This window comes from Hipposideros armiger, unplaced genomic scaffold (genome assembly GCF_001890085.2).
Source record: "Hipposideros armiger isolate ML-2016 unplaced genomic scaffold, ASM189008v1 scaffold_448, whole genome shotgun sequence".
Classification (NCBI taxonomy): domain Eukaryota; kingdom Metazoa; phylum Chordata; class Mammalia; order Chiroptera; family Hipposideridae; genus Hipposideros; species Hipposideros armiger.
In genome coordinates, this window is record NW_017731798.1 from 856,630 (window position 1) to 879,686 (window position 23,057).

At 35.3% G+C, this 23,057-nt stretch overlaps 1 protein-coding gene across 7 annotated transcripts in view; it reads right to left on the bottom strand.

Moving 5' to 3' along the window:
- CBLB (Cbl proto-oncogene B) overlaps positions 1-23,057 on the bottom strand; it is a 225,392-nt gene that overhangs the window by 44,993 nt on the left and 157,342 nt on the right. For 6 of the 7 annotated variants that reach the window (XM_019665709.1, XM_019665707.1, XM_019665711.1 and 3 more), the window contains exons 12-13: positions 21,603-21,968; positions 13,037-13,131 (exon numbers count right to left, since the gene is read on the bottom strand). In XM_019665709.1, the coding sequence (XP_019521254.1) occupies positions 13,037-13,131; positions 21,603-21,968 (461 nt within the window). The remainder of the gene's footprint in view (positions 1-13,036; positions 13,132-21,602; positions 21,969-23,057) is intronic. The other variant, XM_019665713.1, reaches the window with a different exon arrangement.

Sequence of the window (23,057 nt, forward strand, 5' to 3'; positions counted from 1 at the left end):
ATTTACAACAGGAAGTCTAATGTGACATATGCAAATCAAAGAAGCGACTTTGTCACTTGTGTTCATTTTTCAATTTCAGGATAACATCAGAAGGGCTGTCCTTATACTATATACAAACGAAAAGGATTTTCAACCTTTTGTTGAGACTCTATTGATGGAATAAAAGAATTCTCGTACTTATAATTCTAAATGGCACAATAAGAAAACACTAGTAACCTGTCAAATAAAATGGTCTTAGAGTTATAAGAGAAAATGCATAAAATTATTCAAACTAAAGCTATTAAAATATTAAACTTCTGTTTTATTTAAATGGGTAAATTAATATGGTAAATATCACGTATGGTAGTTTCATGTATTAATGAAGTTTTCATAGAGAGCTCAAGCTTTCTGTCTCTTATAAATATTATCTATAGTTGAAAAAAAATCCAGTTTAATTAAATGAAACAATTCTTTCTTCTGTGAAGTTATAATTCAAATTCTCATTCCCCACCCCCTCAAACCAAGAACTAAAAATGAACAGGACAATTAGAAGTTGATAATAAAATAACAAAAAGTTGTTGAGTTACAAAAATTCTTTTTATGGCTTAAATTCCCTGGCTAAATAAAAAAGAAAGAAAATGAGTAAAACAATCACCAAATATCAAAAGAAATAGTCAAGCAGTTTACTCATCTGAGAGTAAATAAAACAAAGCCAAACACACAAGAAAAAACAACCCAAACAAACAAAAAAAACCTGTTTTTCACAGTTGTTGCTACTGAAGTTTAATCTAACCTTTGCTGATGCAAGAGAAAAATACCAAAGTAGAAACACACAAATCTACCCTGACCAACTTTAGGACAACCAACCAGTTTGCAAGACCTTGGAGACACAGGCGGATCTAAAGCTGTTTCTTAGTCACCATGAACCTCATGATAAATCTTTTTCACTAAAATAAAAATAAAAAAATCTTCGTGACTGCAATTTTTAAGCACCTTCTGTAGAGGGAGCAAGAGGCCTTTGGTACATCAGCTATCAAGCCTGAAACAACTTTTTCATTTTGATTTCTTATCACTAATTAGAATGAAAACAATTTTAAGAGCTTTCTTTGTGCCCATTACAAGAAGACATTTTGAAAAACCTGAAGGTTTTTCAAGTTTCAACAATATAGCTGAGTCTCTAGGAAGTTCAGAGATCAAAGAAAAATTTCTTCAAAGATTTTTCAAAAGTGTATTTTTACCCGTTTTTAGAGATTTTTTCAATAACGATTTTTGAATTGTTTGTTTGAAGGACCTTGGAATTTAAATGACAGGTCATTATGGTGAGATGAATGCACAGTGAGTGACATAGTGACAGAAAGTCCACTGTCGGTGCCCAGAGCACAAGCTAATAACCTTATGAATAAGCTACAAGTTACACCTTTTATGGTGTAACCTTGGAAGATGTACATTCCAAGTGAAGGCCAGCAGCTGGTGAGGAGATGGATTGCAAAAGGTGATTTGGTGGGCAGCAGGGCAGGGATTTCAAACATCGCCTTCCACAAATTCTTATAAACATGAATGTAAATTTAGCTAACACAAGGACCATAATGGGTTCTATTAGCATTCTGAAAGGGGAAAAATATACACCCGTTTTATGCCCTAATATACTACTTGCATTCATAATGAAATTTTCTTTCTATGCAATTCAAAGATATACTGTATATAAGAAAAAGACCTATCAATCAAATATTCAGGAATGTTCTCCTATCTGCCTATCGCAGGTTACTTGCAAAGATCTAAGAGTTTTTAAAGAAGCACTGCATTATGGGACAAGAACAGGCCATTTCTGAAACCACGTCTGCTGTGGCTGATTCTGTATTTTCTCTTCAGTGATAAAGAATTTCATCTGGGTAATTTCCCCCTACTCTTCCGCTTTGCTGCAAATCAACAGGTGGAGTATTTTTGAAGGAAATGAAAAGCAAAGCAGGAAAGACTAGGCACACGTCGGTCGGGGTAGGAGGTGTACAGGAAATCTTTGTACCTTCTCCTCAATTTTGCTCTGAATCTAAAACTGCTCTAAAAAATAGAGACAATTTAAAAAATAACAGACGAGGAAGGTACAAATAAGATAAAAAAGTTGTACACAAAATACCAAAAGAGAAATCTCAATTCTTATAATTACAAAATAATTGTATGTGTAATTACATGTCAGATTTTTTTATTTCCATTTACAAGCTCATTCGAGATGGAGGTTCAATTTTACTTGCAACTAAATATATGGTAACAAAAATTCATTTAAGAATTTTCATTAGCTATCATATATGCTTACTTTTGGCAGTGGAAAAACAATTAACTTTGGGACATGGGAAATTTTTCGATCAAAATCTTGATTTAGCTTATGGAAAATTTGGGGGATACTAGAGGAATAAAATAGAGCAGATGTATTTGGCTGGTTCCATGTTAAAGCTGCCAAGTAACCATCCTACCATTTATACCCATTACTCCATTCTCTTCATATTATCAGCATCCATTCATGGTGTTCTACACTGTGGCTATCACTCCTGAGTTAATACACTGGTCATGCACTAGGACACACACTCTCAAAAGACGTACCGCCACCCTCACCACAACCTGCAACTCTTGTTAAATTCACTGTGTTAGTTACTTGAGCCTCCAGTGAGTAATACATCCATTTTCTGCATGTGCATGTTCAGAACAAACCAAGGATATATGATCTAATGTTCTTCTCTAGTGAGTTTTACATTCTGAAACTGAAGCCTCATGGGTACATTCTTCTAGAGCATTCTATATTCCTGGTGGGAGGCACAGAATCAGAGGGGTGACCTACTGCATATCCCATTGGCTTTACCTCAGTAACATACTTCAAACATCCCCCTACCAAGTACTTTTCTTTCCTTCATTTGAGTACTTCTTGATACCTCAATGAATCCATGAACTTGTCCAGATAAAAAGCAAAGTAGAAACCTCCATCTTTATTGTCTGTATATAAACCTCCTGTGACACAGCTCCACAAAACAATAATTTTCTTTGAACTTCAATTAATCTTTTTTCTGTTATGTGTATTTAGTGCATGTTCATTCATTGACATTGTGTTTTCTATATGCTCATCTATGTCTGTCTTCTATTTCTGTCTTGCATTGCAAAATGCTTAAGGGTAGACAAAGACCTGGCATGGTCTGTGTCAGGGTTACTCACAAGCTTTTACTCAAAAATAATGACTGCTGCTTAGAGCAATACATAACCAAGCTGTCAAGGGAAAGAGAACAATCGTTTTTAGGAGCCTTTCATAATCTAGAAAAGCATTTTAAATATGCTGTTATTTTGCTTGTTTTCTACATGTAAGTTTCGTTATTTAATAATAATATCTGAAGGTAAGGGTTTAAAAAATATCTTGTATTAAAACCAAATCTTCAGAGCCTGCCATGCACATGAGTCCACATTTATTGTAACTATCCCAATCCTAACAGGGAAAATATCTAACTCAGAAAAATCACAGCCCAGCGGAAGTGGTAACACAAAATAAAGCTGTATTTGACATGATTGCATATGTGCCACACGTAGGTCATTTCCCCAATATATCAGAGTAACTTTTATAATATACATACTAATTTTGAGGGTTCTTTCATGATATCAAGACAAGGCAGTGTGGTGTATTATTAGGTTTAATGTAAACTTTAATATATGCTTTATTTACAAGCATTTTCATTGACTTGTTAAATTGGAGAAACCAATTTTAAGTTACATTTTTAAATTATCTTTTTCAGGACCAATATTATTTGTAACACTTTTAGGGGTCTGCTTTATTCAGCAATCAAGAAGATAAATGTTGAAGAAGCTTACTTATACTTTTATTGAGAATCTAATTTTCCAATACTTGTTGAATATGAAAGATATTTAAGTGGCATTATTTGCAATCTCCAAAAAATGGAAACCACCCAAATGTTCCTCAGTAGAGGAATGGATAAACACACCATGGTGTGTTTTACAATGGAACACTTATACTCTGAGCAATAAAAAGAACAAACTATTGATACACTTGACAACATGGATGAATCTCAAATGCATTATGCTAAGTAGAAAGAAGCCAGAATCAAAAGGCTACAAACTGTATGATTCTATTTATATGACCCTCTGGTAAAAGCAAAACTATATGGACATGTTATCAGATTAGTAGTTTGAAGGGATTTGGGGTTTGGGGAGAAATTGATACAAGGCACAGGGGGATTTTGTGGAGTGATGAATTGCTCTGTATCTTGATTGTGGTGGTGATGACATGACTATGCAGTTGTGAAAACTCACAAAACTGTAATTAAACGGGGTGAATTTTACTGTATATAAATTATGCTTTAATTTTACAACTGGAACTTTCAATTTAAATTTTTCATTTTAAAATTAAAACTTAATTTTAACTCATTTAAGATGTTGCACATAAGTACCTTTCACAAACAACTATGCTTAATGCTTTTAGTGGTCCGAAGAATCACTTTATCTAATTCTATTTGAGCCTATGGAGAAATGTTAACAGAAACAGGAAATGCTTGAACATGGTGGAATACACGAAGATGCCCCTCACTTAATACGAAAATAAAATCGCTTTCTAACCCTACACATTTTCTATCAATGGATCAATATGCTCATAGATGAACGGGGAATATATGGTAGATTGTGCCTCTGGGACAAAACAGAGACGGTATAAAGAATATAGTACGAGTATAGATCACATCTTCAAATAGAATCCAGTGACTCACGTTTCTGTCTAAGGCTACCTAATTATTTGTCATCATAAATCAGTTTTATGGTAAATTACGAGTAACAGATTTGTCAGGCTACTGGGATTAATGTTAATATCAGTTCCCAACATAACTTTTAGTCAGAGAAAATGAAAGATTAGTGGAATTAGTGGCATTCCCACACCCTGATTACAACCATCCTCCAAATGTCATTTTCATATAAAAGAGGGGAATTACAATTCTATCTGAATTTAGAAATGATAATACTAAAATAAAAAAGGAGGAAAAACAATGCCCATATTTATTTTTTACCCTTTCCAAACACTATTGCTCTTTCTGTTGAGGCCTGTTTAAAATGATACACTTGCAGCCCTCAATTCTTTTTATCAATGTGTCAACAAGTAGGTTCTAGCAATTCACCACAAAACACTAGAAAACCTACAGTAGAATAGTCAAGCTGCTTTGCAGGAGATCTGGATTTTTTTCTGCATAATCTCAACAATTTATAAATTAAGTCTGAGCTTCAAATACTGAAGCATATCAGTGGGTCCAAACCAAATGCCCATACATTACTACATGACACATTAATGAAAGAAGAATGCCACAGTGATCATAAAGAACAAATTGAAAAGAAGGACTCATTCCACATATCCCCTATATATTGTGTTAATTATTATTTACAGGGACTGCTATCTTTGATAACAGTTTACTCTTCATCTACCAAAAGTAAAACAAACAAACCAAAATAGTGCATCGTCTTGGCAAGCCTTAAAAAGATTTTAAAAAATTAGAATGAAAGCTGGTTTAGAGACTAATAAAAAAAGGCAACAATGCTCATTCACAAGAGTTAAGAAAAATCAGAGTAGTTCTTAATTACAGCTTTATCTTCCCTTGCAAAATTTTTCTACCTTATATTTAAATCAGTGATACTAATTTCTTATTATTGAACACAAACTGCATTAATGTAAAACTATAGTACACACTGTGTACAAATCCTCAGGTAAACAATAACAGAACACGTTTTCCTGCTCTTTTGACATGAAGCCTAAGAAACGAAGCCTAGTATGCCACCACACACAAGATGAACATCTTCATCAAGCACGTCCCTCTTAAGTTTTTAAAAATTACACAATGTGATATTTGCCTTAATAACTCCCATGGCTTAATACTTTTTTCTTTTCTTTCTGTGTCATTCACTTTTAAAATTAAAAACAAAGCAAAATAAAACAAACTTTCCTCTCTACCATGAATTTGGCTATCATTTCAGTCAAATTGGTCTATTAATAGTTTTATAGTTTTACACTACGTATCTCTGGACTATTTTGGCCACTGTTTAAAAGCCAACCACGCTCAGCGGCACACACACACACACAGATGCTTATGTTGTTGGGAGGTGTGAGTCCCTTAATAACTCTCACTGGAAGGTGGCAGTAGGTGAGGCTGCATTCACAAATCCACATTCCTAGTTTATTTTTCCCAGCAATTTGGTGTATAAAGGGAAATTATAATAATAACCAATACTAGACAATGTTTGCTAAAATTTTACTACACAGAAATGTTCTAAGTATGCTTTCTACAACATTAGCAGGGGTTAGTTAATGGTATACTTTTACCCAAGTATATATACTCAAGGTAATACTTTAAATACATGAGCTTCTATATTGTTAAAAATCTCACTCAATTATATTCCTATGTCTAAGAATATAACCGATCTACTACTTTTGGGCACAGGCAACGTAGAAATGAATTTAGCAGCTTTATATAATTAACACCTACTGAAATACTTCCCTGCGAGTTGTTTGCCTGTCCCAGGTGTTTGGTGACGTGTGACACCACAGACCTGAGCACCTGTGGGCCAGACCCACTACACAGCAGGAGGCAATGGTACACCATTGCTGCATTTTCTTTTCTCAATCTTTATTTTTCTTTATCTGTCTATGAAAACCCTAAGATGAAACTGTTCACTCATTCACATGGTCACTAGGAGTTGAAGTTGATTCAATGGCATGTAACAACTGAAATATTTACCTGAATACAATATAAAGTTTAAAGTCTAGATGGTGCAACCAACTATCCTCTCAACATTCCTACGTGGACATTGTGTGTAGCAGGCATCCCAATCTCAACAGATTCGTACGGCTTCATTTTACCACCAATGCTCCCTTCCCACACGTGCTCCTCTGATCTCCCTCACTTTGGTAAATGGCGCCAACCATTCACCCAGTTTCCTCAGCCAAAACCTCTGTAAGTATCATTCATCCCTGGCTGTCATACCTCACAGACATCCAATTTGTTAACAGGTGCTGCTGGATCAAAATGCCACCCAAAGCTGGCCGTGTAACTGCATCCCCATCACTCTCATCAAACTCTGACCGTCTCTTACTGGTCTACCGCATCAGATGACTACCCTCTCCACTGGTCTCCCACTTCCGCTTCTGCTTTCCAATCTCCACATAGCAGCCAGCGAAACTCTTTAAAAACACAAACTAGTATCACATCATGGCGCTGATCAAAACCTTTCAATGGCTCCCTAAAACTAACAAAACCAAAGTTATTATGGCCAAAAGGCAGCATATGATTTAGTTCTTGCATACCTTACTCAACTCCAGCCCCTCTGCCCTTTTTGCTGTTCTTCAAATATGCCAAAGAGACTTGCTGCGTCCCTGTTTTGCACTTGAGTTCTTTCTGTTCATCCTCTTTACCCAAATAACCTCATGGCTTGCTTGCTTCCTAACTTCTTTTCAGATTTCTGTCAAATATTACCTTTCCTGATGACTTTACGGTATAAACCTCCCTATCACCATTTATCCCCTACCTGCTTTATTTTTCCTCCTAGCACTGATCACTACCTGACAATATGCAAACTGTTTTCCTTTCTGTTCTCCCTAACTAAAGATAAATTCTGAGGAAGATAAGTTTTTTCTTGTTCACACTGGCTCTCCAGTCAGTACACGCAACTGAATGAAAATAGGATAGTTAGGTAAAATTGATTCTCTATTCATTGAACCAAAATATTAGCAACCAAAATATTAGCAATCTGTTTAGAAAATATATAATGATAATCAACACCACCACTTCCAACAACAAAGACTTCTTACAAAAATATAAACTAAGTAAAACTGGTTCATGTGTATCTGAAAGCTTAGTATGTCAAAAATAAAAAAGGTCCATTTCTAAAAGACATGGCACAAGAAAAATATTCTTCTAAAAAAATGACATTCCTCAGCATTCCAGAACATTATCTTATCTGGAAGTAATTATTCCATTATTACTTGCAATAATTCCTTGCTTATTTGCCAATATCTTATGTCAAGTAAAATAAATATTTTACCTGTTTCAGGTTTCATTTAGTTTAATTTTGAAAAACCAAATTATTTCAAGATTAAACATAATTTAGTAAAAATTTACACTACAAAGTAAAAATAATCCACATAGGACTTTTTTAATTCCTCAAAATAATAATTACCCATATTTCAAGCTTTTATTTAAAGATTTATATTTATAGTCAAATGTCAATGATGTTAATTAAATAGAAATCCTTTCAAAAAATCATTTAAGAAAAAAATAAGTAAATCTATACACACTGATACAGTTTTAGCTTACTTTTACAATATTTTTAAAAAATAAATTCTATATTCTTTTAGGTCTAAAGATAAGTTACACACTAGGAGTCACATAATTGTAAACATACAGTTTTATAAGAAAGTAAACACTATCACAGGGTGGTTTCTTATATCAAGTAGATTCTTATATCAAGTAAACGGGAATCACAGTAACATCAAATAATATAACAATTATACTTCAGTAAATAGCTACAAGAACACGTGTAGATTTAAAGGTAAATTCTAGCTTAGCTTTGACATTACTGAATTCAACATTGGGGCTTTCAACATTTGTGAGAACTGCAAAAGTCTGTTAGATAGTAGTTTGTAATTTGGCTTTGGCCTGATTTTGAAACGTGCACGAAGAGTCTAACATGGAAATAGGTACTTGAACATCATCCAACATCCCTATTTCAGTGAGTTAAATATTTCAAGACCTCTGTTCTATGCCCCTCCAGAGCTGAGGGTCTATACTCATTGCACTCTGTTATAAACTCTAGTGAGGCCATAGTTGACAAAACATAAAAAACAAATAAAAAAAAAAAACCAGGGCAGTAATCCAACACATACTAGCCTCAGCAATGGGACACAACCAACCAACTATACATGAACATTGAAGTTGCCAAATATTTCATATTCAAGTGACATTACAGATGAGGACCCCTTAAAATAACATATTGCATAGAACCTAAAAAGTTGAAGCTCAAAATGATTTTGGAGATGATTTAAATAAATGGATCCCTTCATTTAGCGGATGGACAAAGTAAGGCCCAGAGAAGTCACCTTGCTCAAAGACAAATATTGGGTCTTCGGAAAAGTCATCACGTATTTTGTCTGTTTTTCAAAGGTCATTTATTTATATAAAGAACTAAAATCAATCAGTGACATATTGCCCGTTTTGTTCAATAACCTTTTGCCATCTTTCAATGAGCTTCATAATTCCTCGTTCATAGAAGGACCTGTCTTTATTTGCGAAAAACTGAACAAGGTGCTGATTTACAGCCTCATCTGAACTGAATGTTATGCCATGCAAAGAGTTTTGAAGAGAGCAAAACAAATGAAAGTCTGACGGCACAAGGTCAAGCGAGTATGGTGGGCATGGCAACGCATCCCATCCAAGCTCCAATAATTTTTGACGGGTGAGCAAACTTGTGTGTGGTCTCGCGTTGCTGCGATGGAACGCAACTCTTTACAATTAACAAGCTCTGGACATTTCTGGACGATGGATTCGTTTAAACTGTCCAACTGCTGACAGTACGCATTCGAATTGATTGTTTGGTTCCTTGGTAGGAGCTCGAAAAACACGACACCTTTAAAATTCCACCACACTGAGAGCATAACCTTCCTCTCACAAATGTGTGCTTTCAATGTTGTTTGAGGCGAAGCATCATGTGGGGACCAAGGCTGTTTGCACACCACATCGTTGTAAACAATCCACTTCTCATCACCAGTTATCAGTCGCTTCAAAAAAGGATCATTTTCCTCACATTTAATGAGCATATTGCAGATGTTTATATGCGCGGTCAAATAAACTTTTTTGAGTTCGTGCGGAACCCAAATATCGAACTTGCTTACATATCCCAGCTTCTTTAGGTGGTCATGAACGCTTGAATGATGGATGTTCAATGTTTCTGCAATCTCTAGTGTCATGTAATGTGGGTTTGACTCGATTAATGCCTTTGTTTTGTTGTCATCAACCTCTGTGGGCCTCCCTGACCAAGGAACATTGTTGAGATCAAAATCAACAGCACGGAATGTCGTGAACCATCGTTGACACTGACATTCTTGTGGAGCACTGTCACCATCAACTTTATGCAACTTTTTAGAAGCTTGACATGCGTTCTTCACTTTATGGAAGTAAAACAGTAAAATATGGCGAAAATGCACTGTTTGGTCTTCCAGCTTCAACTTGTTGTCAAGTCTCCAAAACTCAACCAAATCGCTCAATTTTTTTTTTAGAATGAAGCTAGAACTGTCAGCTGTCAAATGACATAGCAGTAACATAGATGTGAATGACTCTACTACTTCCAAAAATAAACTAGTGCCATCTGTCACAAACATGCATCATGACTTTTCCGAAGACCCAATACTTAACGTTGGCGTCAGGTCTGGGACCAAGTCTGACTTTAATGTTCACTTCAGAATTGCATGCTAGTTTTATAATAAATACAGTGCATAAAGATGAAGAAAAATGCTTATTCAAGTATTAAGTGACAAAGGACGGCATGAAATTATCTCTACAATATAATCTAAATCATGTAAAACAAGTGTTAGAAAACAGAAATATTAGAACTCTGAGCACTGATATTTGAGATACGTAGATATTTGTATTTATGTATGTTTAATTTTTTTCTTTCTTTTATATACTTTCCATATTTTCTACAATGAACAACTGTTACCTATACAGTCAGAATAAAAAATAAACTGGAGCAGTAAATGTGCCATTAAAAGCCAGCACTTGTATTATTAATATTAACTATGGTTAATTTGCAGCATGCACAATAGAAAACTAAACTGCTGTTAAGCATGCATTGTTGAAATATTTCTCTCATTAAGTAAAGCAACTGCACTGTTTCTGAGGGAAAAATCAAGACTAAACAGGGAGAAAGTATATCCACATGTACATACAAACTGAAAGTATTAGAAAAATATCAATAAAATATATTTTATTATGAATTTGTTATTCTTACTCTATTTTTAAAAGAGACAGGTACTTAATGTTAAATACAAATGAAGCAAACTGCAACTTCTGTCTCTTATCCCACTTGTCAATATGAATTTAATAAACAGGATGTGAAAATTTAATCTCTAATTAGCCAGTTTCATTTACTTAATTTTCTGATGTTTTCTGAAGTTATCAAAGGTTAATTGAACTTGGACGTTTTATTATGTATACACATATCCAGAGTTCACTGATGCTAGAATATCATATGTCCTTACTGATTTAGAGCCTACTGTGTAAAATATGTGTATTTGCTTCCAACTTCTATGTCTGCAAGATACATGGCAGTTCCAACAAATGCTGCCACTGGAGAATGGTCCAATCAGTTTTGTTTCCTACTGTTCCCTGAGTGATGTAAAATTTCACACTCTTGCTTTTTCTCAGTCACTCCCGCTTTTCCAATTGTGCGACCCTCCACGACTCAGCAAATTTCCATCCTCTCTATAAAACGTCCTTGACTGCAAAATCTATAACAGTGTCTCCTCCGAGATTATATAAAAATTAACAAATTAGACTTGCACAATTTAGTGCATGATGTTCTCTAGTGATTTCATGTATGTTAACTTCATTTTAAAGTAGATTGTAAATTCTTGGGAGTTGGTGGCTAGCTTATCCTTCTTTTGCATTCATATGAATAGTAGGAGTTCAGTGACCAGCAGAGGAAGGAGTGAAGACGCTCTAAGACTTACAATTAGAAATGAGGGTCTTAGAGACAATCAAGTCAATCAACCAAGCAATCGGGTATTTTCAGTACTCACTATACAGCAAAAGCAGTGAGCTGTTATGGGAGAATCAGAGAATACAAGAATAGGTTTTGGGCCTCCAAACCTTATAATCTTCTTAAGGTGGAAAGACACTTTAAAATTAGAAAACAGCAGAGCAGAGTTTAATTAAATGTGTAGACATGAAACTCTAGGTAGAGGAATGAGAATCAGTCTTACTACCAGCATTATGACTGAAAAAGTCACAGACGTTTTCATAAAGAAATGGAGCTGGAATTATGGAATATTAGAATAAAGATTCTGAAAAGGTGGTTCATAGGAGGGAACAGTAGGAACAACTGACACAGCCAGAAAAAAAGCAAGCCGAGATGAGAAGGCAAGCATTAGGAATTACTGAACAACATTTCAGTTGGGTAAAATTCGGTGGCTCTTACTGCTAGCAGAAGAGCGTAGAATAATTTAGAAGGAAAGAAAGAACATGCTGGGTTCTGAATAGGAAAGTGATCTGGGGAAAGCAGAATTTAAATTAAATCAGCTGTGTGAACAAAACATACTGGAGGGAAGGCAGGCAGCCTAATTTAATATAAAGGGTAGGAAAATGGGAATCAGGACACTTGGTTTTATCCTGCTCTGACTTGGGTAGATACATATGACTGTCCATTGTGCCTCCTGTGTTCCCATTTTCAAATGAGACACCCGGGTTAACTCATTTTTCCAGCTTTAAAATCCACTGATGTTAATTCTGCGATAATGTCATAAGATCAGGTACAAGGCTTGTTCAGATGTCTAGCTACGAGGTGAAGCTAGGGCAATGGGGAAGATTAGATGAATGTGAAAAACGTCAAAAGAACAATGAACAGGTCTTCCTGGCAAAACAGATTTGAGAAATGAGAAAATTGGAGGAACCAAAGATTATCTTATAATGTCAAACTGGGTAGCTGGGGAAAATGTGACATCTCTAACCAAGAGAGCTAAACTGGAAGGGAGAACTTCGGGGCCATGTGCTACTCCATCCTCTTCTTGGATGCAGGACTAAGCTTTCTCGCCCGTTGCTCTACCCGCCATCTCAGAGTTTAGGTAAGTCTTGTAAACGCTGTGGTTACCAGTCAAGAAGCAAGACATCTTGAATTCTGGTACTTCACTTTATATATCTGGCTGGATCATTCTTATTGATGTGTTTCCTTCCATTCACCCTGTCCTTTTTGTGCTGAGAGCCTCCAAGCTACTATTTACGCTATCTTTATGCATGGACAAATGATCTCCAAATTCAATATAACTCACTTGATGCTCGGAAGGAGGGCGGCAGCTGGAGGAGGAGGGGACAGCCGGGGAGGAACATCATATTCTTCACTTCCCAGGTGACCATTGGAAAAGACCTGAAAAGCAGTCCAAGGGTTAGTTTCCAATTTAACTTCTGGAGGATCTGAACACAAACGCAGCTTTTAAAACATCTATAAATTTTGAAAATAATATTTAATATCAGTTTTTTTTAATTAAAGTTTATTGGGGTGACAATGGTTAGTAAGGTTACATAGGTTTCAGGTGTATAATTCTGTAATACATCTATATGTCACATTGTGTGTTCACCACCCAGTCAGTTCTCCTTTCATCATCATATATTTGATCCCCTTTACTCTCATCTACCAACCCCTTCTGTTAAATATCATTTGATTTACTTAAGAATTAGTAGTACCATATGTTTATTCGCAACTACCGAAAGTAGTACCCAGGTATATGAAAGAAATACAAGGTGATTCTTATAAACTTACTGAGAGGGAATGCTAAATTTATATAATCAGTTATAGATAGGTAGACAAGTAAATACTAAAACGCCCCAAACAGAATCAGTTTTTACTGAAAAGTTAAGAGTTCTCTGTAAGGATTCAGTGAAGAAAAACGCTGCACTAATGGGATTCTTATCTCAGTTCCTCTCAAATAAAAGTGTCCTAAATTATGTCTCTTTGGGGTTAACCCAACATTTTTAAACTTCTCAATAAAACAGTACATGAATAATCAGAAATGTCTTGATTCTTTCAAGCTTCAGCACTATTGGTAACCAGACAAGTTCTGGCTTTCAAAGTGAGGTAATCTTATACATAGTTCTCAGTGTGTAAACAACACAAACCAAAACTGTCACCTTGCTCAAAAGGGACCATAGAGACCCAGGGTTTAATTACTCAGAATTCGGAACTCCCGATCTCCAGGATGCTCAGTTACATGACAGGAACTGCCTGAAAGACTGCTCTTTACTAATCCAACAACTTTAAATTAAAGCAACTTACAAAAAAGAGAGAGAATAACTTTGCAAAGACCTAGTCACAAGAAAAGATTAAATATATTTTAAGACCTCTCAGGAACCTTTCAAGTTTTATCATTGGCCTCTTTCCCAAACTCTTACTAATTAATATTTAAAAGGCGCAGACTGATGTGGGGGCAAACGGGATGTAAGGTAACGAATAGTCCTAGATAACCCAATCAATGACCTACAAATTTCTTGTTTTTCCCCCTTCATATTTTTTACATGGTGCTGAAGCTTTAGAATGCAAAATTGAAAAGGCCATATCCTTTTCTATCACCTTAAAATAAGAAAAGGAACATGTTTAAAAGATAACACTTGAAGTACATCAGTGCTTGAATTTCAAAGCTACAGAATTTCAATTTTATAGCACTGAAGTTTCACTCCAAAAACAAATTCCTGTACTATAGTTCAAATTTATCTTTTTCATATCTCCCCTTAGATTCAATCTGCTATAGTCACACTATGACAAAATACATCTTTAAATGAAATAATTTTATCAGAGGCTTCTGACTACGAACCAAATAACAGAACAAGGCAGAGTTTTTTGAACTTTACTACAGAGAAAATTTCTAAGCAGATATATCACTGCTAAGTTCAATAAAAACCTTTAAGATAAAAAATTCCTTTCAAATAACAAATACATGTATCAAACCACAAATGCTCATTGTGATAATGAGTATTTAAAATCACCCTTAACTGGAGTCCTGTGAATGTTGCCAGAAGGGGTACAATGTAAGATTTTTTGGCAATCAAATCTTGATGTTTCAGTCACAGATACGAGTATGTTTAAAATTCATCCTGGAAAATGTAATATGGATTTTATATGCAATCATTTGTTTTATTAGGAGAAAGTACCCATTATTATGTTGATACCCTAATAAAATTTCAGCAGTTACAAAAGGGAGATATGGAAATAATAGTTTCTGTTATACTGCTCTAATGTAACAATAAGCCAACCACAATTTTATACTCAGAACACTGTGAACTTATACGAAAAGGAATATGAATATATTCAAACATTAATATTAAAAATGCTTTCATCTTGCACATTAGGTAAATGAAAGAATAAAGATATTAATAGCAGCATTTTTGTGTACCACCATTAAATTTCAGCAAGTCACACAGGCAATGGTGTCTATCATCATTAAAACCATGCAGCACAGTTAATGATGCAGTTTATTTATTCTCCAGGAGAGCAATAACCCCAAGAAAGTTAAGTGACTTGTCCTAATTATTAATATGCTTTCAAATGCAAACAGCACTTCCTCTGCTTTAGACAGGCTGTTAACACACAGAACTTCTAGGATTTCTCCCGCCTCTGAAATGCCAGTGTGTCTTTCCTGAAACATGCACTTGGTGCTTGGCATGAGCTGATACTTTATGTTCTGTGTAGGTATGTTCTGTGGGAGAGCAGTCATGCCACAGTGAGTCCCTTTCAGCACAAGGACTCTCTGATGTCCTCATTTTATTGGACATTCACACACAGTAGGGGTGAAATGGAAACTGACTGCTTGGATGACCTTATTAATGGAGGTATTAACCAATGAAATGACTTTCCTTGGGCAGCTAGAAGAAACTCATTAGCTTACTCAAATTCTCTCAGCAAATATGCACTTTGTTTAATGGTTGATCTTGTATACTGTTCTCAAATATGTACTGAGGGTGAACAACATGCCTAATACCAAGCAAGTCATTCTTCATAATTTTTCCTAATAGACTGAGATCACACATATGTGAAAACAATTAAAGACCTAAATATACAAGTACTAGGCAATGTTCATATTTCTGTTCATCTAAAGTGCTCATTTGTATTGCCTAATAGTGGCTGGTTGGCAAGATTTAACATAATTTCATCTTAATTCCATGTTCTCATCTGCGCCCATTTCATTCAACTTACATCATTTTAGCTGCCACTACCCGAGGGAGTGTAATAATTCCCAATTTTTTGAGCCAAAAATAAATATCTTATTTTCTCTGAAAACCTGAAGAGCTTGTTTGCAAATAGGAGAAAAGTGTAGTTGCCCAGTGTGTATCACTTGAAGCGGGTCACACTGAAATCTCACTAATTCATGCCTTCTTTAATGCTCAACTAAGGAAACACCTTTTCCTTCTGCCTTCCTGGCTCACTGCCCCAAATCCACCCCAGTTCCACCGAACATGCTATCAACTTACATATTCTGATCCTATCACTCTTCTGCCATAACAAACTTTAAAAGCTCTTTCCTGCCTACCAAATCCAAGATAACTTCGTGTAGAATATGACAGTCCATTATTGGTTTCAATCTACATTGCCATAGTTTCATCTATCCTGCTTATTATTTCTATATAGGTTAATTCTGTACAAAATTGACTTCCTACACTACACATGTTTTCCCACCTCCACACCACTCCTTCCTGTCACGGCTGAAAAACAAAACAAAACACCACCACCACCACCTACACCAACCTCTAATGTCTACAGCCAGTGACACTCTTACATGAAGCTTTCTTTTATTCTTTCTTTTACCCTGCATCTCAATTAGAATGTTTTTTTTTCCTTCTTGGGGATCCCACAGTTTATTTTCTGGACGCTAGTCTTGTGTCCTATCTCTTAGTTAACGGTATACCTGTCTCACCCTCACTACACCGTACTTTATTCCTTTGGTATTCCCCACAGTATCTTGAACATCCTAAGTACTCATATAGCTAAAATAGGTTGAAGGAGTAAGAATACATTAGGGGAAGTTCAGAGACTTGTGGAAGCAGTATAATCTGAGTTTTCACATAATTTATTTTAAATTCTAGGTTATCCTGGATTAATATTTTTCTACATGCCTCAAGATAGCATTTAATCCTAATCTTGAAGTTTGAAATATTTTATGATTCAGATAGTATCTAAAAAGTAAGGTTAAAGCATTTGAGACCCTTGAGATATAGGGGAAAAAATACTTCTGTGCTAAACTTGGCACAATTAAGAAAAACCTTTTTATTTAGACAAAACCCCTACGGCATCTAATTTTCCCCATCCATGTACTTGCACATATACACTACTTCAAAATGTTGCTATAATTTGTCCTTCCACAACATCAGATTGGAAATGAAACCAGTGTACACAGAGGACTTAATTTTCTAAAAGATAGCCCTTAAGATTTATAGATAAGTTTAAGGTCATTCATGTAAACACGAGCCTTACCACCAGAAGAGCAAAAGCCACAATCTCAAAAAGTGGAATCACTCGATGTATTTATCTAGCAACATCTTTATCAGATTGTCCACAGGGTCATTTTAGAATAATGTCACATGAAGTAGCATGACAAGTCAGAGATACATTTTATCACCTAAGAAACAGCAGTATTCTTAATCTTTCAAGAGGAATGAATAAAGATAGCTGGATACAATGTCAGTATCTAGAAATAGGGAGATAAATTTCAAGTTTCCAATGGCATTTTAAAACATTTTAGTGCAATATTTTCATCTCGGATAATTAAAACCAATCAACAACAATAAGAAAAAAATCTAGCCAACAAAATATTTAAGGAACAGGTTTATAATGTAGCTAGAACCTGAGAATTTCACAGAATGAAAACAATGCTATAGGAAAGACATTTCCTAGCAAGAAAATACAACAAGATAAATAATCTCAATAAACTCTTAGCTTGCAGATTCATGTTATAAGGAAAGTATAACATTAACTATTTGATTATGGTAAGTAGGAGGGGAAGAGAAAAGGGAGTAAATGAAAGTCACAGAAAATTCTTACACTTCATTTTAACTGTGAATTAGGGGGCTTTTTTCCTCAGAGCTCCCTACAACCAGCAAACAGAGTAATTAGAATTTAATTTATTCTTGCTTCCCCTACCATTTATCTACTGAAGATGCAAATAAAAAGGGCAAATGGTTCTGATGGATGATGGGAACAGGCACACTGAGGGAAGACACATGATGACAGGGAGTGAGTTGTCACTCCATTTATAGAGTGTTTAGTTTCATGAATTCCCCTTATGGTATTCCATATGTACATTCAATTTTAATTTCAACTTTTAGTACTTATCCAAGTTTTCTTATCTTTAAAATGGGAAGGTAATATTTAATTTGAAGTATGACTTTTAATGAAAGTAAGTCTAAATAATAGTTGTTATATTCAACACAAAAATGTATTTGTTTACATTTGGAGAGACTGATGAGTTATGTGCGAAGAAAATACTTCAACCTCCAAATATTTCAGTCCCCATACCCTTTAGTTTCATGATGAATTTTTTTAAACTGCATACTGGGTATGGAAGGTGAGAATACACTGTAACATCTAGCATTTCCATTAAAAATGAGTATTTTTTGAATCAAAATAATTTCCCCTTCCTTTTCATCCCCTGTCCTTTGTCATACCCTCTTACTGTATGTCATCTACCTATAGAAACTATTACTCTTCTAAAGAGAAAAAAAATCCTATTTTAAACAGAAAAATTACATTCTACCTTGGGCTGAAGGCCAGTGTTGGAAATATACACAAAAACATCTGTACTCGTGTATTGTGGGTGTCCTCTCCCTCCAAGCCCTTTCCTGCCCAACCCTTGCCCACCCCGGACCCCAGCATGCAAACACTCTTTCATCTCTATAGTCAGATTTAGTATTGTAAAAATAACAAGCAAGTTATTGAGTGCTTACCAAGTATTCACTAGGAACTATGCTAAATAAGGGAAGAGACAGGAAGGAGAAAAAGAGAAGATGAGTTTGGTTTAAGAGGGAAAAAAAAGGGCAACTATTTTGAATGAAAATGTCAGCTGTTACAATTTCTTGTGAAACTCCATGTCTAGCTGTTATTTCTGTGTTTTATTCCAAGATGAAACCAGGATGGAGGGGTAGGGGATTTGGATATGTGGACAGTAACTATTCTCCTAGATGCTAGGTCCTATTATTATTCCATTTCATAAAGTAAGGAGCTGGGGCAAAAAAATAGCAAGTTGCTGGCATCCACAGAGCTGGCCAATTCTAGAGCAGGAAGTAACATTGAGGTCTGATTCCAGAGCCTAGCTGATATATGTTGATAAGATTTTTAATTCTGTTAAAATGCAGGTTATCAAATTTGCCTTATTTCAACTTCTGCCTGAAGGATTTCAACGGTTCCTTTTCTACAAATACATGTTATTAAATCTGAAAGGGAAGAGGACATTGGGATTCTGGTTATCCTGAACACCAGAAGAGTCTTGCATATAGAAAGTGCTTAAAAATATGTGGTTAAATCAAATTGGGTTGAACACGTACAATGAAGTAAGGTGAGAAGCCAACTCCAACCCAGCATCACAGAAGCTGAGAACTGCAGGATCCTAGATGGACTCAGTCTTCTGGTGGTTGTCGGCTGAAGCCAGCCTCTTAATAAGTCTCCCAACAGCGAAATACAAACAGGATTTAGGCTTTCTCTACTTTATGTAAGTTGTGATACGCCCTGTGGTTTACTGAAGTGGAGCCATTTTTACTTCACAAAGATAATACAAGAGGAGGAAATGTGGTTTGTTTTACAGTTTCACGGCATTTAATACATTAATTATATATAAACCCTTCCTTAAAATCCATCTTAGAAGTCAAATTAGAGATTGAAATTAGAAATCTTAGAAGTCTAATTTTGTTTGAGATGCTCAATCTAGTTGTCACATGAAATTCACTTTGAGAATATAATCACTGCAATAATAATACACACAGCATATGAGATTAGACCTTAAAGAATCTTATAATGAGAATTATTTAGATAGAACTAAATAAGATTAAAATCCAGCTTTAAGTAAGAGATAAATTTTATAATTATCTCAATGTTCTCCGGGATACTGGTATGTATCAAGGATTAGAACATAGAAATTCACATGGAAAACATTTAAAGCAATCTTCATAACTGAAGTCAATATTAATATTTCATACCTATAAAATATCATACCTACAACCTAAGAAATTATAACCTCGATTTTTGAAACTGTAGCCTTCCATACAAAAAAAGCAGTCAGCATTCTAGGGTTTAGAAGAGCAAGTTTATATCAGTGCTAATACTGTATAACATAGTATCTAAAAGCAGCTTGAAACAAGAGGTCTTCAATGAATTCGCTGAGGTAATTATTATATTTTAAGTATTTCTGAAGTCAATTCAGGACATAAACTGCAACATGCTGCTAAGATACAGTTAGTCAATCCATGTTAGAGATCATTCCAACACTCTCTCAAGATAAGTCTGATCATGTAGGAATGAAAAGTAATAGATACAAACGAAAAAATAATCACTGAAAAAAAGAAATGACTGGTAGGCTCCTCCAATCAGGCTGTGGAAACATTCTTTTCAGGATAAGCTCTCCATTTTCAGAAAGCTTCACAGAGATGCCTTTATAAGTGCTTTCTCTTCCATTTACATCATATTTAGATGACCTTGGAAGAAACCTTTAGAGATGTTCATATTTATAATAGATGAGAGACTGAAGGTACGAAGGGCAGTCGTGGGCAGAGGGTCACGGCAAACCACCAGCACTCATGCCCTTTGTGTTGAATGCCGTGCCACACAGTTGTGACATTTCCTATGCTGGCTACCCCAGAGCACTGAGGTCAAATATCATCGCACAAAGTTTTCATCATCACTTGACCTTCACACACACGCACACATACATACACACCTAGGAGCTGAAAACATGCCCCATTTCACACTTCTTTTTTTCTTTAATGTATTATGGGATGAATTCACCAACTGCAAGCCATTAGTTTGAAGGAAGAAACTACTTCCTTAAAATGTCAATTTAAGATCAATAGGGATGGGTTCACTTTAATATTAAAGTCTTCAAAAGAGACAAGCCTCCTTTAGCTGAGGGGAGATAGCAATTTATCTGATCACAGAGCCAAAAATATCCTGGATGTGAGTACCAGAATATAAGCAATTTTGCCAAGGGCTTACTAAGAAGAGTTCTAAACCCAGTGATTTCTATTGCTGCCTCTTTGGACCTATAAGCTTATTTTCTGGACAGATGAATGATAGTGCTGACATCCTTTAAGAGCTCAACATGTGTGAGAGTACCTTTCAGTTTTATGGGGAAATGGCTTGCTTTGTAAGAACTGAACTGGACTTAAGTGTTTTTACTTATGTGAGTTCATTTTACCTGGTTGCATAAGGTATACATACTGTCCTAGACAACAATACCAACACTGATATGCTACAATTAAAAAACTTTTTTTTTCAAATTAGATAGAACTAGGATAGCTAAAAAAAAAAAAGTGCTAATTCTCCCATCATTTATTAATAGGAAAAAACTTTGGCAGATGAAATAAGGGAAGGTGAACTAAATCGCTGACAAATTGTCTAGTGTCTTCACATTAAAATTAAATCATTACTTAGAACCTTTTTTTTTTTTTACTTCCTTTAAATTCAAGTTTTAATGAGCTTCTGATTATTTATAACTTCGAGATAATTAAAGTCCTTCAGGGAAGTACCACAGTAGGCAAAAAAAAAACCAAAAAAAAAAAAAAAACACTGCCCAACCTTTTACACTATGTCCTATCCAAAGAGTTGAAGCTAATTGTTTAGCTTCTGCTTTGCATATTTCTTACCTTGGCTCCTTCTAAAGGCAAATCATGGCGTCTGTGTTTCCGCATTAGCACTGGGTCAGAGCTCATTCTACTGTGCCTTCCATTGACATTTGAACTTGCTGTGATTCCAGGCTTCGGAGAGCCATCCCCTAAGAGTCGACATCCCACTGACTGATTAGTCCCCAAAATATCCCGAGGGCACCAGGCTTCAAGAGGCATTGGCTGGTCTCTGGAAGGCACACTCTCCACAGGATGGAAGTGACGACTCAGTCTATTGTCAGGTGGGATTGGGGGAGGTCTCTCAGGTGGAGGGGGAGGGGGATCTCTTAAGGGAGGAGGTGGGGCTGGGAGTGGTTTATCTTGTTTTCTCGCCATGCAAGGAGAAGACTAAGGAGACAAGAGGGGGAAAAGAAATCAAAAGTTGCATCACGCACTGAAATGACTTCCGGACTAGTGTATTATTGCTTTTGTTTTCTAAGCAATAATGGAGCTTTATTAGATTCCTATGCCATCTTTTCATAAGTTCCTTTTTATCACCAGTTAATGAAATTTTTAAAAGTTAATGGAATATTTCATTAGGGGTTGTTTGCAGAAGTGAGTATATAAATTCAAATGTTAGAATTATAAGGACGACACAGGAAACAACAGAATACCAAAATTATATGAAGATTTTGACTGGTTTATATGAAAATAATATTGAGTCATTAATCTATTTGCATGTTTCTATGATTTAGGACAGACAGAAGAAACCATCAAAGTTGTTGTTCTACTTTTTAAAGAGCAACTTGATTTGTAATATCTCTGGAAGAATGAGTGTTGGTTTTGCTACTTTTGCATTCGCTGCTGCAACATGCAGCAACTGGTAAGGTGATAAGGGGCGTGCTAGCTCTGGTTCTTTGTTTGATCAGTTACTACCAGAATAGTGAAAAATCACAAGTAATAGAGCAGCATTATTTACAGACCTTACTTGAATTTTGTGAATCTTTAAAATGAAAACAAAAAACAGTCTGATTCTTACATGTAGAAATGAGGGTATATGCTCCTGAATTGAATCTATGTGACTTGCACAGCTTTTATTTTTATATACCTGGTTAATCTGATGAATGATTTGTGCTTTTGTTAGAAAATATTAGAAAAGGAATGTGTTGTGTGTTTACATAATTCTGCCTAAATAACATCCTAAAAAGTCTTAATATGATCTTAAAGCCGAGTTAACTGTAATGTAGAAAAATAAAATACTACTAAACTATTGTGCTTCCAACTATAATATTAGAGTGTAAAGCATATTACCAAATGGAATTAATTTTTCAAATCTTGTACTTAATAAAGCAAAATATCCCCTTATCCAATTTGGGAAAAAAATCTGCACTGAACTAAAATAATCTGTGGGCTTAGGTTTACAGAGCTAAAATTATGTCTTTAATATTAAATAGTAATGTAATTACTCTGCAAATATTGTAATTCTCTGTAGTTAAC